The sequence below is a fragment of the Pseudorasbora parva genome, chromosome 9, assembly GCF_024679245.1.
Source record: "Pseudorasbora parva isolate DD20220531a chromosome 9, ASM2467924v1, whole genome shotgun sequence".
NCBI lineage: Eukaryota > Metazoa > Chordata > Actinopteri > Cypriniformes > Gobionidae > Pseudorasbora > Pseudorasbora parva.
Window position 1 is genome coordinate 39,374,595 of NC_090180.1, and position 17,282 is coordinate 39,391,876.

Below are 17,282 nucleotides of genomic sequence, written 5' to 3' on the forward strand. Positions count from 1 at the left end.
ACTGTTTCTGTAATTGCTTTCTTGTTCTGCAGCTGATTTATGGGTTAAACTGTAACCCTGTTAGAGCGAATGATTTTTCATAGACCGACGTATGAGCCAGGCCAGTTGATCAGCAGTTATTCGTTTCCGTTCTATTGTCAGCCTTTGTGAATGGACAACACGCCATCTGTTTAAATGTATAGAGAGTGAATTTTGAACTACTATTGTTTGAACTGAGTCAGGGCTGAACACTAGGGATATTGGCCCACTATAGCTGACACCACATCTTACTGTAGCTAATCATGTGCATGTTTTCAGAGAATTGAAGTCTTGCGGCCTTTCAAAGATTTGGGTGGTAGTTATGTTTTCTCTTTATGTTCACCAAGTCTGCATTCATTTGATCTAAAAACTACACTAATGATAGTAATAGTGATATATTACAAATTAAGATAACTTAAATATATTTCCTGTGATTCATGATGCTGATTTGCAGCATATTTTTGTTGAATTTTGTTTATTTATTTTTTCAGGTTTCTTTGAATAAAAAGTTAAAAATACAATTTATTTTATATGAGAAATATTGTTTTTACATTATAGATGCCTTTCCTGTCATTTTGATCAAATGATTGCATCTTTGCTGAATAAGTGTTATTTTCTCTTCAAAGAATCTTACTGTGATCCCAAACATTGCTTTTGAATTCTGCTGATTTAATTGACTAGCATTTGAATGACTTGACACACTTTGGAATCGATAGTTAAAGGTGTCATGAACTGGCTATTATTATTTATATATATATATGGGATATATATAATAGAGTTTTCTGAGGTTAACTTATGTTTCTGTGGTTTTTACATTAAAAAACATCATATTGAATAAGTAATAGGCTATTTTCTACCCTGGTAATGAGGCTCTAATGGAGTGGAATGTTTTTATTGGGGTGCTGCCCTGTAGACTTGGAAGTAAACGAAATGGGTTAAGGCGGGCGTACACGGTGCGATTTTTGCTGTCGTACGAACTCGCAGACGATTTTTTTTTCTCGGGAGAAATCGCGTGGACATCGTGGATGCTCGTATGGTTGCGGCTCGCACCGTGTGAGAGGAAATACGAGACGAGCCGAGCACGTTAAGAGCACCTCCCGACCTTACGATAATTTTTAAACATGTTTAAAAAGTTCGGGGAGTCGGCCCGATTTTTACCAGCATATGGCTGTCCCCAATTGCCAAATCATGCACAAGCACGTCACATAGGCTCAATCTATGACTATTATAGGCTCAGTGGCTGCAAACATACTGCGTTCACACACACACACACTTTCTCTCACGTGCACTCTTCTCTCTCCCTCTGGTTGTTTCGGTTAAAAGGAATGGCTACTGTTCTCTGCTTTTCAACAGATCATTTGCACAAATTTTTTCTTTATTTTTAGTATCTGAAGCTATAGCAGCAACATTGAAAGCTCCAGTGTCAGTGACACAAACTCGTGTGATCGCGGCCGGCTCGCGGGGCAAACAGTCGTGCCGTGTACCAGCTGAATTGATGCGATGATCAAATTAAATGACTCGTAGCGTCTACAATATCTCACGACCTTCCGGGTGTCTGAATTCGCACAGTGTACGCCCGCCTTAAGGTTTAGGGAAATGGAATTGGATGAAATTAGCATTTGTAATGAACTTCAGCTCCCCTGTGAGTACACGCTAGGGGTGTCCATGGTTAACCGATTAACCGTTAAAAATTGCGTAACCGAGTGAAACATTTTGCTCGGTTAAGTGGCGTCAATGGCGTGCTTTGAATTTAGTTGTAATACATTTTTGCACAACTAGAGACCGCCAGAGCGCGCTCCCAGACATTTGTAATATCCACAAGAAGAAGTCATGACCACTTTTCTAACATGAAGCGGGGAAATAAAAGCACAGCGTGGGAGCACTTTAAAATTGAGAGTGACAGGGAAAAATGTAAGTATTGCAATGCAGTGCTTACTGCATTTTTCAGGCTATGAGTCGCTCCGGAGTATGAGTCGCATCAGTCAAAAAATGCGTCATGACGAGGAAAATAACATAAGTCGCGCTGGACTATAAGTCGCATTAGGGCAGAAGCAGAGCGCGAGCCGCGCGCGCTGTACATAACGGATCAGAAGAAAGAAAGTTTGAAGTGAGAAACTTGTGAATGACTAGAGAAAAGCAGACGTTACTTTAACTGTAATGAAGAAAACAAAAAAAAGCTAATCGCGGACTGAAAGCAAGATGGCCAGAGCTGAAGGAACGAGTCCACAGATGCTTGAACTCTCTGCCGGGAGAGGCTCAGCCGCGAGTCAAACGCTGTGGGAATCATTCTCGGCTGCATATTTTACTACATGCCCTAATCGTGCAGGCGCCCTCGTGGCCATTGCATTGCTCGTGAACTGGAGCGCACCTCATCCTAATTTAACGAAACTCAGCGTAGGCCTCACAGACATGAAATATATCTTAAGAAAGCTTGATTAACAATTTAAAACGAAAAGAAATAGGCTACTCTCTGATTATGTAATCCATGATGTGCATTTCTCTCTATAGGTGCGTTAACTACGGAGATGGCGGTTGTCAAATTAATAAACTAAAAATAATAACCCTCACGCACACTATGGTTAACTGAGTATTAACCGCTAAGGGCCTCGGTTAACGGTTAATGAAAAACTTGAAAACGTGCAGCCCTAGTACACGCAAGGGATTGTTTTAAAAGTGTGTGGGAAAACGGCAACCGGAATGAATCTCCCACAGGGCTTGCAATGTCTTTTATCAAACAAACACAATGATTTATCTCTCATCCATCAGCATTTGATTGGAATGTTATTTTTTGTATTACTTGGCCCACCCGATCTGTGGATATGATGTTGGGTTTTGAGAGCCCTGGCCCATACATGTCAGAGTCTGATCGTGAATCGCAATAAACCAACAATGCCATAAATAAAGGTTTTTTCAGCCTATGACGGCATACAAAGTTATCTTCAGTTAGACGCGCACACATAATCAATATAGATATGAAACATTGTGTTTGCGTCATTCATTCATCTTTTATACATCAAAAGCTCAAGAGAAAGTTGATTTTTCAATTCAGTACCCCTTTAAGGTCCATTCACAAGAACAATATGAACTATATTAGCGTCTATACCAGCAGTAATTCTACTATTATAGCCATTTTTTATTTTTGTTTATTTTATATATTCGCAAAAACATGTTAATGTCTGTATCATTTGTGGTGGGGCTAGTAAAAATTGTTAGCATGGCATGTAAAAATCTGATCTAAGAAGAAGAACATCCTTGTTGAGCAGTCTTTTGACCACTACTAATGATATTAATGTTCATTACCCCGTTACCTTGATATGAAGCTTAATCAGAAACATTCTTTCTCTCAGCCAGTGTCACTGCAGGAGGCCAAACTCTTGCTAAAGGAGGATGATGAGCTGATAAAAGAGGTGTTTGATTACTGGAGCAGGAAGAGGAAAGCATGTCAGAGCGGCTCTCTCATTCCTGTCGTCAAACAGGAGAAGCGTGACGGCTCCAGCACCAGTGACCCCTACGTGGCCTTCAGGCGCAGAACTGAGAAGATGCAGACCCGAAAGGTAAGAGGAAAACGCTCAACAAGTTATTGACTGCATATATATAATATAAGGAGGACATTTACAAGTTTCCTTCCTCTACAGAATCGCAAGAACGACGAAGCTTCTTACGAGAAAATGCTGAAGCTGCGTAGGGACCTTAGCCGGGCCGTCACCATCCTGGAGATGATCAAGAGGCGAGAGAAGAGCAAGAGAGAGCTGCTGCACCTCACGCTGGAGATCGTAGAGAAGAGGTACGTGCACACGTCATGCACCTTCTCACTTGGGTCCTGGAGTCTCGTGATCATGTACATCCTGGAAATATCAAGAAATGTTTTGACGTTGCAACAGGATGTTTGAATGGGACGAAATGAGACAATGTAATAATATTGGTCTTAAAATTGTGGTGTCCAGACTTAGAAAAAGTTATGAAATTTCTATAGTGAATATATCTAATTATTTTGAATATTGTTTGTCATATTCAGCTCTAATATTTTATTGGTGCCTAAAATTGTGCAAACTTGGGACACTTGGGAAAATTCTAAAACAATTAATTGTTGTAGGAACCCTGGTATTATAGGTTGTTTATTCCTGAAGTGTGTGTCATGTTAATTTATATAATCTTATTTGATTTGCTGTGCATGTCCGCTTGGTTTTATTGTATTTGTTATATTTTTATTTTTGTAATTGAGTTTTTGCCATAAAATATAGCCTTAGATGCTGACATGGCATTAAATAAAAGCAATCTGAATCCCTGGAGTGTGTATTGTTTGAGCTCATGATGTGTGTTTGTGTGTGTAGAAACAACATGGCTGATTTTGGAGGGGAGGTGATGGCAGAGGTTTTGGCTCAGAGAGCTTTGGAGAAACCAGTCATCCCATTGATCCCAATCACAAACAGCAACCAGTACAGACACACAGAACATGACCGGGACTACAAGATCAAGGTACACACAGCTCTGTTTGTCTGTCCCAGTTGGCTTCCCCTTTTACCCAAAACCCATTCCGTACAAGTAAAAATGTTCTTTGTTTTGCTTCTGCATCTTTATATTTCTATGTATTCCGTTTTTGTTCCGTTAAATTCAAGTACAACATAATTATTTAGTCATAGTTATTTAATAAATGTCATGTGTATTTGTTTCTAATGTTTGGCTGTAGATGGATAAGCCAGAGGTTGTACGGCAGAAACGAAAGTACGAGAAGAAGGCAAAGCCACTGCCGTTTGCAGGCTCAGTTCACTCAGGCCCGGCAGTCTTTAACACTAAAGACCTCAATCAGTATGACTTTCCCAGCTCAGACGACGAACCCTTCTCGCAGGTACACGCGTGTTACATCACATAGACTCATGGGAATCCTTATCTGCTTTGTCTTGGTTTAACACTCTTTTCATTTCTTTAGATGTTCTCTGGTTCTTCAGAGGTCGAGGAGGAGAACGATCCAGATGGTGTGTTTGGGTTCAGGAGGAGGACAGGCTGTCAATATCAAGCTGTATGTTGTCATGCATCTTAATATGCATAAATTGGAGCAAAAAAAGCTGCAGTCTAGGCCATATTTTATTAAGTGATTTTCTCTTGAAGGTGCGTTCGGGACTCGTGGGCGGTTGGCCCTGGTCAGACCCTGCCGAGGGCGGGGTAGCAGATGTGCGGTATCGCTATTCTCTCACCATGCTCACTGTCCCACGGCGATGCCTGGGGTTGGCACGGAGACGAGTTGGCAGAGGGGGCAGGTGAGTTAAGCCCCTTATCTTACAGAACTACTGTTAACTACTAATTGAAAAATTGCAGTTTATTTAATTTGTATTCTTGTCATTTGAGAACTTTTATATGTCTGTTAATTTGCAGTTAAATTAATTGAATTAAATCACATTATTATTATTTTCTCAAACTCTCAAAGAGAATGCAAATTAAATACACACATTAAGACTTTAATAAAATTGCAGTTAATGTGCATTTATAATTTGCTGGAAAAATAGTTTTTGAATTATCTTTATAATATGGGATTTAATTAGTATAATTTGAATGATTCATGCTCATTCAATGATTCTGCAGAGCGAGCGGGAAAAAACGGAACGGATTTGCGGAAATAGTGGATTTTTTTAGAGAACGGAACACTTTTATGGCAATCTTCTGGGGGTGAGGGAGGGAAGGGGTCAAAAGGGGCACCTTAGCTGATGAGGGCAGAAGCCATCCCCCTGTGCACGGCCATATATATATATATATATATATATATATATATATATATATATATATATATATATATATATATATATATATATATATATATATATATATATATAGGCAAAGTTAACTCTGCAATAGGGATGGCTCGATACCACAATTTTGGCTTCGGTATGGTACCACAATCTAATACCAAAGTACCGATATTAAATCGATACCACACGGTCTGATATTAGCGCGGGTATATTGCACGCGAATGAGTACAATTATGCAAGTTTTGAGTTAATAAAGTGAAATTACTACAAATGTTTATTAGTAAATTAATCAGCAAAGCTTATCACATCAAATCAGTCACTTGAAAACTTTCTTGTGAGAAATAATTTCAGCAAAAATCTTAAAATTAGCAAATTGCTTCTGGTTTCAAAAGACATCACACCTACACTAAAGCAATCTGCATAATCCGATTCAACATTTCACGCTCGACTCGGGATGGAGAACGGAAATCATTTGAACATGCAAGCGATTTTATAGCATTACGTAATAAGGAGATACAGGAGATATGAGCTCATAACAACGACACACACAAGCCTGTAACTTAGAGCTTGCACATTACAAATTAGGTTTCCTTAAACAGTCAAATACACAGAATTATGTAAAAATGTCCATCTTTAGTGAGTATTCACATAAACACAGTCAGTTGTTTAACGCAAATGTAAATAGTACAATAATACGCATGCAAATAATGAGGCTATGCAAGTGCGTTGATCAGTGTAAAAAGAAAATAAATGTCTAAATTAGACGGTTTGAATGATTCTCTGACCTGTTGATCTCTTAAGAAGTCTTAAAGTCAGGATAGTGACAGATGCTTCTTGGCTAGGTTTGATGGTTCTTCATCAGGTTTATAAGCAAAGTCATTACAAATGTCACTTCTACTCCTCTCTTTATTAATTCGTTTTGGGCATCTTGAGTAAGTTTCAACTGCTTTATCTATTTTGTTCGTCTATGTTGTTGTCACATTTGCCGGTTGTTTCGGGTCAGTTTGGGTAGCGCGCTGCCATCTAGCGGTGAACTTAGGAAAAGCAGCATATACTGAAATGTGCAAAATCTGATATCATACCGTTTTAAATAAAATATAACCGGTATTTTTCCAGTACCAGTTTACCGCGCATCCCTACTCTGCAAGCTGAATTTATTTTCCCCTTATGTTTGTAGGGTTTTATTGGACCGAGCCCACTCCGAATGGGATACTGTGTATCATGGGCTGGACCCGGATTCCCCTGCATTCCCATCATTGTCTCTCACCCAGCAGCCAAGCATGGATACCTCACACAGCAGCACAGATACCTCTGCCCCCTCCTCCACTTCACCTGACCTCACACAACTCCTGCTCAATATCAAAGCATGTCGCTGGAGGCATTTCAAGCCTCGGACGGCACCGCCAGACGATCCCGACAATCCAGAGCACTGGTCTACTCGAAGACCCCGCCGTGGCTTCCTCATCCGCCCAATCAGCACGCTTCAGACGCAGAGAGGCCCCGCTTCCTACATCAGACCACCTGCCCCTCCACCCACTCCTGGTGAGTTTACTGTTGCCAAATCATTTGTGTATAGCTTAGGAGTGTACCAATCAGATACTGCCAGATTGGGTATTGGCCAGACGAGAGCGATCCAAATCTGATATTGTGCATACTATTGAGTAATTGTTATACCACACAAGGTTGTAAAAGGTGGGTTGTAAATCACTTCTGACCCAGATCCTTTTGCTTTATCAGAGTTCACCTATGAAATGTTCATTAGCATAATTTAATGTTTGATCATGTTGATTGCCCACGTCAGTATTCACTGTTAACTATTTTTGCAGTCTTGTCATGTCCTGGATGTGACGTCACTGATCTTTTCTCTGTTTTCCTGCAGCTTTCACCGCTGAGCAGTACCAGCAGCACCAGGAGCAGCTCGCACTGATGCAGAAACAGCAGCTTGAACAGGTTCAGCTACAGCAGCGGGCCGGCAGCACAGCCATCACCAATAATCCACAGGTCAGCCTTCAAGACAATAGATGTCCAGTGTGCATTAAATCTTTTCTAGTGCCTCACATCATGTCACTGCATGTTGATGTGGGCAAAAATGTATGTTGATTGGCTTTGTGATTTCGATTGAATGGTCTTCCTCTTCACTTGAGACAGCCATGTAACCATGTTGTCTGAGTTAGTTTGCACCACAAATTAAATGCTGTGTGAAGACACTAGTTCTTTTCCCAAAATGGACATTTCTACTGTTAACATTGTAAATGTTTTTCATTTAAAAAAAGTTTATAACACTACACTGGTTAACGCTGCCATTTCTTGTAATTAAAATATCACCGTTGTTTATCACATAATATCATGGAAAATGACATTTAATGGATAAACCATTTTTAATCTATACAGAGCTGCTGTTTTGTACAGTTGTATCATTTTCAAATGCTTTTAATCAAATGAATATTTTTTTGTTTCTGTCTCAGAGTTTGGTGTCAAAAACGATAGATGCTGCCAGTGCTCAGTTTGCTGCCTCTGCACTGGTGACTCCTGACCAGCTGATGGCGCTGAAGAGTAAAGAGGAGGGAGTTGGTGTCAATGGAGTTGTTTCAGCCTCAGGTTGGTCTTTTAAACTGTACACTTTCATTGGGTTCCTATGCATTTCCAGACTATTGCCCCCATTACATTTTCTATAATAAAATTTAAGAATTTAATAAATTATACAAATGTATTTGTTTTCATGGCAGCTGTTCAGATCATTAAACAACTGAATGAATTCAAGGTGCACTTTTTCATTATGCTAATATGCCGGTTATATGCATTTTGGGTTTCTCCTCATGATATTCTTAGTTACAGAGTATTACTGTAATAATATTCTTATTACAGAGCCTCTAAAAGGACCTTTGCAAAAATAAAAGTGCAAGCTTTCATGTGCACACAAAAAAAACATTCAACTTGGGAAATAGGAAAATGCAAGCATAAGGCCTTGAAATATGACATACTGGCCAAAAGAAAGCCAAGAGACCCTTGAACTAGAATATGACGTGCACATTGTACTATTTGCAATGTCGTGGTTTGTCAGCCGCAACAGAGGATGTGCTAAATTGAACAAATTAAACATCTTAAATTTAGATGTACTACCCTAAGGAAAGCCAAATTTTGAGGAAACAGATCTGTTAATTCCTGTGCATCCTTGCTCTCATTTTCTTTATAGTAAGATGACAGTGAAGCACCAAGGAAATAGGTTATATAACCGGTTTCCACCACAGGAACTTTCTCCAGGGGCTTGGGGATTTTACTCTGTGTTTTGATAGCAGGAACCGGGATCTAAATGAAGTTCCGGGTAAAAATGTCCCCTTCAAAACATCCCCTCTTGCGGGGGTAGTGCTGGGGTGGGACTTTGGCTCTGAACATGCTGATTGATTGAGTTAACACACAACTTTATTTAAACCAAAAAATGTGTTGCGGTACGTGCAGAAAGAGTTGTTTGCAATTAGAAAAAAAATGGTTGGAAGTTGAATTTAAAAAATATGAGGACAACAACGGGGTTCAGGCTTTGTTAATCTTAAATGCTGAGGACAAAATCCAGTGGGAACTAGAGGGTCCTACGTCCCTGGACTAATCTTCACGGTACTTTAGACCGTGATGGAAATGCAGACAGCAACATCTCTGGGGGAAAAAATTTCCTGTGACAAATTTTTCCAGGTAATTTCGGTGGAAATCTAGACGCACCCTAGCAGCAGCAAATTTAATCTGCCCGCGAGTGTCGTCTAGCAACTCTCGATACCCTTCTAAGCTGTAATCGCCTAACCCTTGCCGGGCCAATCACATCGTGTATAGAGTCGGTGGGCGGGGCCATAATGACGACGGCCGAGTTGCGTTTGCGTGCTTCTCGTTAACACAGAAACTGGCGAAAGGCGGCCTTTCGAATCAGCTTTGACCGCGACTCTGGAAGACTTGGAGTTAAGCTTTTCTCTGAGAAAAGAACAAAGAACGGCACTGAAGTCATTCTTAAAAAGGGAAGATGTGTTCAGAGTTTTGCCAGCCGGATACGGCGAAAGTTTAATCTATCAACAAGCTCTGTTTCACCTTCGTTGCTCTGGTTGGTGGTAGTGCTATCCTATCGCGAGCAGAGTTTGAAAGACAACCGGTTATCCCACCCCTCGGATTGAGTCCTGTCAATGGTGAGTTTCCAGACCAAACATCTTGATGTGGGTCTGGCTTGTCAGGCTAGTGGAAACTACTTTCGGAGTTACTTCTCTGTTTATGTCTATGGCGAGTCACGCAGGGACTGTGTTCCTCCGCAGAGGTTTCTGGTCCCAGTAGAAACACTTATTGTAAGTGTACAATAAGGATTCAGGGTAAGACAAAAACACGGTTTGGAAAATGGATTTATTCTCATTATATAATTTTTGTAAATCTTGAACACAAAAAGTTACTGACAGCAGCTTTAAAGGGTCATGAAACCCCCCTGCTGCAGCGGTGTTTTTTCACACCTTCGATTTGAAAAAGCTTGTTAAAAGGGGAGTGGTCGACTGTGAAAAGGTGGGATGGTATTGTGTGGAAAGAGGGAATGTTTGCATAAATAGGGGAGTGTCTGTCAGTAGGTGCTGAGCGGTTCTGAGACATGTTCTTGGTTCACGTTGGCATTGTTTACCACAGAGAGATTAAATGAGGGATGAGTACAGCGAATGAGAGAGCTATGAGTGGCGTGCAGCAGAGATCGCAAATCATTCAGCTCTTCAAAGTTCAAACCAGCATAATTCAGTGAGAAATGAAAATAAATGTTATTCTGCATGACGAAATATTTTGCAAACGTGATAAAACTATATTTGTCCAAATATGCACGCTGTTTGGCAAGATGAACAACGCGCCGACGTGATAAGAGAACGTGAACCACCCAACATGCGATGTGATAGAGATGTGTAATTCTAGATCGGGGTAAAAGCGAAGGGGTTTGAGGCTATAGTCTCGACCGCGCATCTGAAGCAGAGCGACGCGCGCTGGGTTGCCGTGACGATCCGCGCTGTCTATCACTCGGCAGCTAAATCTATATTTGTCCAAATATGCAGCACACTGTTTCACTAAGAGCCCGAGCACATGCGGTTTAGTGCATGGCTGTGACGACAAATAAAACGGAGAGGACGTGGCTTTTGTTCATTGGCCTACAGATTACAGATTGGTTATTTTGCACTCCTGACATAGATAGTCAACGCTTGCAGGTTCGGCGTGCGATTCCTCAGGTGAATTTTACTTTACCGAGCCTTTGTAGCAAAGGCTTCCACAGACGGCGCCGGTTACAGCTCGCTCGGCGCCCTTTACGTTATTTCGTATCAGCACAACGCCTAGCTTTCCTCCGTGACTTTTCCGCACGCTGCTTCCAAAACTTCCCCACCATATCTCTACAATAATGATGGAAGACGAGCCTGACAGAAGTGACTGTCTCATGCATATTAACTAAATAATCTTGTATGCATACTACAGCGCAGGGATTGGACTGAATGAGCTTTATGTCATGAATATATATCGAGAATCGCTCGGAGCGGTCGACGTCAGCATGTGCCCAGCTGCCCATACTTGGGCCGAAAAGGCCGTGCCGACGTCAGCATTTGTGACGTTGCTCCGACTAAACTTTTCAAACCGGAAGACAGAAATCGCTCTGAAAAATGCAAAAATAACTATTTTCACATATGCATACCATTAATGAGTACCCTTAGTGTTTTCAATGATGTGCAGCCTATACATATCTGTTTACATCTCAAAAAAAGTGTTTTGGGGTTTCATGACCCTTTAAATATGGTGTTGAATCTACAGAGGTTTGGAAATTTGAGTCTGGAAAAGTATGGAATTTTGAAATAGAAAATATGTAGGAACCCTGATATAATATAATGGTTTATTTTTGACTAATGAACTTTAATTTTGACTTTGCAGCAGTCAATAAGATCTTGCAGCATACAAGTTCTGCAGTGTCGTCCATCCTTCCATCTGCCAGCCCTACCTTCACCTCATCCCCCTCTCCCGCTGCTGCCACCACCACTAACAACGGAACCTCCTCGGCCAATCATCACGTCAGCACAGCTGGCCCCGCCCCTGGCCAAGCGCTGGTGGGCGGGGCCGTGAGAGTGAGCGTGCCCTCACCAGCAGGCACCTTGAGCGTGCGGCAGCTGCAGCGTCAGCTCACCGTTCCCTCCTCTGCCCTAAAACTCGCTGCCAACGCCAACAGGCCCATCCCAAAGGTCACCACAGGGTCAACTACCCTCGACATGGGGCCCAGGTAAGAATCTGTGTGCCGTCAAAGGAATATTCCTGATTAAAAGGAAGGCTGCACAATTCATTTAAATTAAACTCAAATTGTGATATGGCTAAATGCAATTATCAAATTGGAAAGAGCTTGTAGGAATATGTGCTGAATATAGAAATATATTAGCTCATCAAGATATACAAATTTCATACTGTACATTTATAATGCTGTGATTCAAAAATATATATATATTGGCTATCAGCTATGGTTGGTTACAATCAAATTTCACCTTGCATTTTAAATGCCATTTCAACTGATTTTTTTTTTTTTTTTACCGTTTTAGTGCGATTTACCAGTCTAAAGTAATAGGTTTAATTTGAAGTCGCATAATCAGTTGATTTGATCTCATTTTGTCTTGCAGGGAAAATCACGATCAAGAGAAACCGCCGTTAAACAGTCTAACAGACAACACAGTCGCCATGGAGGTCACGTAGCCCCGCCCCCTCAGCCGTTCACACACCACCTCTCAATCGAGGCGTCTCCTTTAGGTGCTATGCATCGTAGCGACGCTGTTTCCGTGGCAGCCGTTGGGACTTAATTGCAATGCTCATTCATTTTTTTTCAAAAATTTTGTTACTGTTAAAATATCAACATCTGTAAATTATGAAATATGGAAAATATTCTATGTACATAAATATTTGTAATACTCCCCCTTGTATATAACATTACTTGAATACAGAAATTGTTCATTTGTGATGTTTTGCACTTGGGAAAAAAAATCTGAAAAAAACTGCGATTTTCGTAGTGTGTGTGCAGTTTGTGCGTGTGTGTCTGAGATTGTGAATGTTCAAGTGTTTGTGAGACTGTATCTGAATGTATGTCACATGCATGGTGCAAAACCTGCTGTTTTATCTATTTATTGTGAGGTGTTTACAGTTTTGTTTTTTTTGTTTTCCCCCTCTAAATTCTTAATTTTTTTTTATACACTGTAACCTCCTGGGTTTCTGCGTGTATGTGTGTGTGTGTAGCTAAAGCAGTTTTATGTGAACATCTCTTGTTGGAAAAACAGCAGGGGTTCGTCTGTCTGTCTGTCTCTTTCTCTCTCATGTGGCTGCTCCCACTCCACTCAAGCACTATGTTGTTGTTTTTTTTGTTTTTGTTTTTTTTAATCAATGCTGCTTTTGTATGATTTTTGAGTCTTTTTTTTTTCCTGGAATCTGAGACCCTTTTTCATTTGGGGTTTGTGAAACGTAAAAAAATGGGTTTATTTTTATTACCTCTGTTTTTGATGACTGATTGTATGTCCCCTGTCTGTTATTGGTGTGTAACAGTAGTTCATAAGGGAGAGGACTACAGTGACATCTCAGTATGTTTCTTTGTCATCATCATCATCATTCCACTTTATATGAAAATAAGGAAAATGAACAAAAAGGGACGTTTTGTTTCCTGTAAGACTTCATGGTGGCACCCTTCCTGTGGGGCCAGCATGAGCTCTCTTCTGTGAAGAGGACGGTACCTCACAAGGCTACTCGTAGTTGTTGTTTGTATGTACCACAATCTGAATGCCCGTTCCAATGGCATCATCTATCTTTGAGGTGTTTTTAGTCCCACCTGGAAGAATGAATTAAAAAAAAAAACTTATATGACAAATGTTTAATAAACCCAGGGCATTAAGTGTTTGACCAGCATAACTCTCTGTACTTTTTTTTCCCTTTGAACAATTACAATGCGTTTCTTCCAAACTATCATTGGTACGTTCACTGCCAATTTTGGGGATTGACAACCAGTGTTGGGGTAACACATTACAAGTAAATTATGTAATCAGGTTACTTTTTAAAGAAACAAACAAAATGTTCGATTTTAAAATGAGTAACGCAAGTTACTTTGTATTCCCATACACTGACTGACAGCTCTTTTGTCCCCATGTAGAGACAAGTTATATTTGCAGAGGTGTTTGTTTCATGATGGTTATTGTAGTTCTAGGCTAAATGTGAGTATGCATTTACTAATCTCACTGGATATTTTTTATTTATTTATTCGGTATTCGTCAATAATGAATAAAATCGGTGAAATGCAAAATTCAGAATCTCCAATAGTTAAATGTAAAAAAACATTTTTATGCGTTTAATCTCACTTTATTGACCAATTTACTTGTTAACCTTTGATTCAGTTAAAGGTGTCACGAACTGGCTTTTCTGGCTACGTTCGTGTGGTTTTTACATTTAAAAACATCATTAATAAGTAATAGGCTATTTTCTACACTGGTTTTGAGGCTCCTGAATGCTGGGTTTTGATGGGCGTGACACACTGGAGACTTGGAAGTAAACGCCCACGGCTAAGATTGGATAAGATTTACATAATTAATGAGCTTTAGCTCTCCTGTCATATCTATGACCCTGTCACATGACTGAGGGGTTGTTTTGAAAGCGGCAATCGGAATACAATGATTTATTTCTCATCCACCTGCGATTGATTGAACTATTATTTTTGTATTACATGGCCTGCAAGATAGCTCGATATGAGCGCGAACAGCGCGCATACACGCTCGCGCCCTTCAAATATCAAGTCCAGAAAGTGACCAACAGAAAGGAATATAATGAGATTCAACTGTCTGCCCTTGACATTGGACTTTGCGAGCCCTGGTCCATACATGTCTGAGTCCAGCGTGCTAAAGGTATGTTCTGTTAGACATGTACACATAAACAAAATGATCTATAACAATGCAATACTATTACATATTTAAAAAAAAAAAAACATGTTTTACTCACATAAGTGTGTTGCACCATTCCTGTTGGATCCAGTATAGAAGAATAGCATTGTGAGATTTGTTTACAAAATATCCCGCAGTGAAATGACGCAAACACCATTTCTTCCCCAGGAACTTCATTAAAAATAAAGTTCAACCACACATTCCTAATATTAGGATCCGAAGGAAGCTTATGCAGTGACTTTGTTCGTCCCATATATTGTAGGTTCTCCCACAACCAGGAATGGTGCAATATCTTGCTATATTCTTCGGCATGTTTATTGCTGCTGGCTAGCGTGATCCGAACAGCTCCATGAGTCGGTGGGCGTGGTTACTGAATTACACATGCTTATAATTCTGTAGAGGTGGTGTTTCGTCAATCGATGACATCAAGATGCCAACACGATCGTTTTCTGGACCTGGTGTCTATAAAAGCTTTTCTTTGATTAACAAGGACGTTTTCAGCTCTGAAACTTACAGGAGAATCTTATATTACCATGACCTTTTATATAATCAAAAGCTCATGGAAAAGTTGATTTCTCAATTCATCACCCCTTTAAACCATAAAAAAAAAAAAATACTTTCGTTTTCCCGCGTCTTATTTGTCCATTATCTAGAATGGCAGCACAGCTGAAAGGTTTTTTTGGGCCCTGTACTTGCGGTCTGCGTAGAATCGACGCGTTGTTACATTTTTGTAGGTGCACCTCAACACATAAGTATAAATTGCGCTTGAGGCTTATTTCACTTTTGGTGCGAAAGGGTCTTTAAATTTGCTCAAAAATCTAACTTATTTGTTATTACATTTATTTTTTTAAAACAAGCCTAGCCCAGGTGGAAAAAAGTAACGCAAAAGTAATGTAACACAGTTAGTTACTTTTTAAGGGCGTAGCACAATATTGTAATGCATTACATTTCAAAGTAACTTTCACCAACACTGTTGACAACCGCATTTAGTTACAGGTGCGGGTCTCGAAATGTCTCGTTGATACAGCAACTAAAGCTTGGTCGCAAGAACAAAGTTTGCTCTGGCCAGAATATTCATGAGAAAAGCGGTTGCCAAACAGACCAGGTCCGCCATGCTTTGTTTACATCTAGCTACCGCAATTCCTTGCGCTCAAGCAGTTTGGTGTGACTGCCTGAAACGCTTCAAAGTTGTGAGTCATGGTTTGAAGTCGTGTCTTATGGACTCAAAAACTTGCCTGGAACTTTGGCTTGATCTTTACAGTAGCGTCTATGCGCAGTCAAGCCTGTATTCTCTTACCAGCAATATCAGGGTGCAATGGTCGGATTATCTTGAAATGACAGGATGTATATAGTTACAACTGGTTAAGATATCAAATAGAATGATAAATTATTTTCTTTTTCTAATCTAATAATATCAAAGATATTATGCTTAATGGGTACTTGAGCTAAATAGGTATGTTTACCTGTTGTATATCCCCCTAACATATAAAAAGTAATGTGATTACATAATGTATGTGACTGGTAATGCATTTTTTTACTCATTAAAAAGTAATCTGTTTACCTTAAGCATGTTGCTTGTAATGCATTACTTGTAACATCAAAAAATGTTATGATGTAATTATGTTAATCTGATTGTGTAATGTTAACTACAAAACGCTACGGTGGAAATGCGTTCATCTTGAATGATCCGAATGTTCAGCTAATAAAGGTTAATCGACATACTCTGGTACACCGGAGGGAGCATCTGAGTTTCTGCATTTGATAGATTGTAGAGATCTCTAATGGAATCACCTCCTCATGTTCTGATCAAAGATGCACAAAGTTCCACTGCGCGTTTGCCGTATTTCCCATCCATATTTTTTGTATATATAGTTTTCACATGATTTTATATAATTGTATTGATTGGTTTGTTAAATACACACAATATAGCTGTGTTATTACTTTATGTTTAATACAATATATATTCAGTTTAAACCATAAACGCATGCTGTCCACTCTAGTGGACATCTGAAAATTGCTTTGAAAAATGTGTGTAATAAAGTTCGTAGTTGGTGGAAAGAAAGAAGACGAAAGGTGCTAAGCTGAGACTAGTGAGTTACATTTTCTCAATAACTAATCAAGTTTGTGCCAAGTGCTCTGTCATAAACATATTTAACTCTTAGAGTGCTTTCACACTAGCACTTTTGGTGCGCACTCGGGTTCGATTGACGTCAGAGTTTGGGAGCAACGCTATCCATTTTGCCGCCTTCACACTCGCTGTCCGTACTAAGCAAGGCTGTGCAATATTGAAGAAAAATTTTGTAGTGCAGAAATGAATCAACATTGTTCTATGATTTATCAATAAAATAGCTTAGAAACTGAAAAGTTCTAGCATATATTTCTTGATAACGAAAACTCACAGCTTCACTATTAGTAGAGAGACGCTGCCAGGTAGAATTAATTCACACACAATCACTTACTAATGCATTCATTTACATGTAATCTTTATTGCGCTACTTTATCTGTATCTTATTAGAACGAGCAGAAATTTCTGAGAAATATAACGACCATAAGACAAAAGAACTGATACAAAAGCTGTTATGTAGGAGCAATA

The 17,282-nt window shown here is 39.8% G+C and overlaps 1 protein-coding gene across 2 annotated transcripts in view; it reads left to right on the forward strand.

Moving 5' to 3' along the window:
* Window positions 1-13,658, forward strand: part of epc1b (enhancer of polycomb homolog 1 (Drosophila) b) — a 41,271-nt gene extending 27,613 nt beyond the window's left edge. For both annotated transcript variants that reach the window (XM_067452580.1, XM_067452579.1), the window contains 11 exons: window positions 3,366-3,572; window positions 3,654-3,802; window positions 4,350-4,494; window positions 4,706-4,864; window positions 4,946-5,035; window positions 5,125-5,273; window positions 6,937-7,301; window positions 7,639-7,760; window positions 8,225-8,357; window positions 11,670-12,012; window positions 12,401-13,658. In XM_067452580.1, the coding sequence (XP_067308681.1) occupies window positions 3,366-3,572; window positions 3,654-3,802; window positions 4,350-4,494; window positions 4,706-4,864; window positions 4,946-5,035; window positions 5,125-5,273; window positions 6,937-7,301; window positions 7,639-7,760; window positions 8,225-8,357; window positions 11,670-12,012; window positions 12,401-12,473 (1,935 nt within the window). In that variant the 3' untranslated portion in view covers window positions 12,474-13,658. The remainder of the gene's footprint in view (window positions 1-3,365; window positions 3,573-3,653; window positions 3,803-4,349; window positions 4,495-4,705; window positions 4,865-4,945; window positions 5,036-5,124; window positions 5,274-6,936; window positions 7,302-7,638; window positions 7,761-8,224; window positions 8,358-11,669; window positions 12,013-12,400) is intronic.
* The last annotated feature ends 3,624 nt before the right edge of the window (window positions 13,659-17,282 follow it).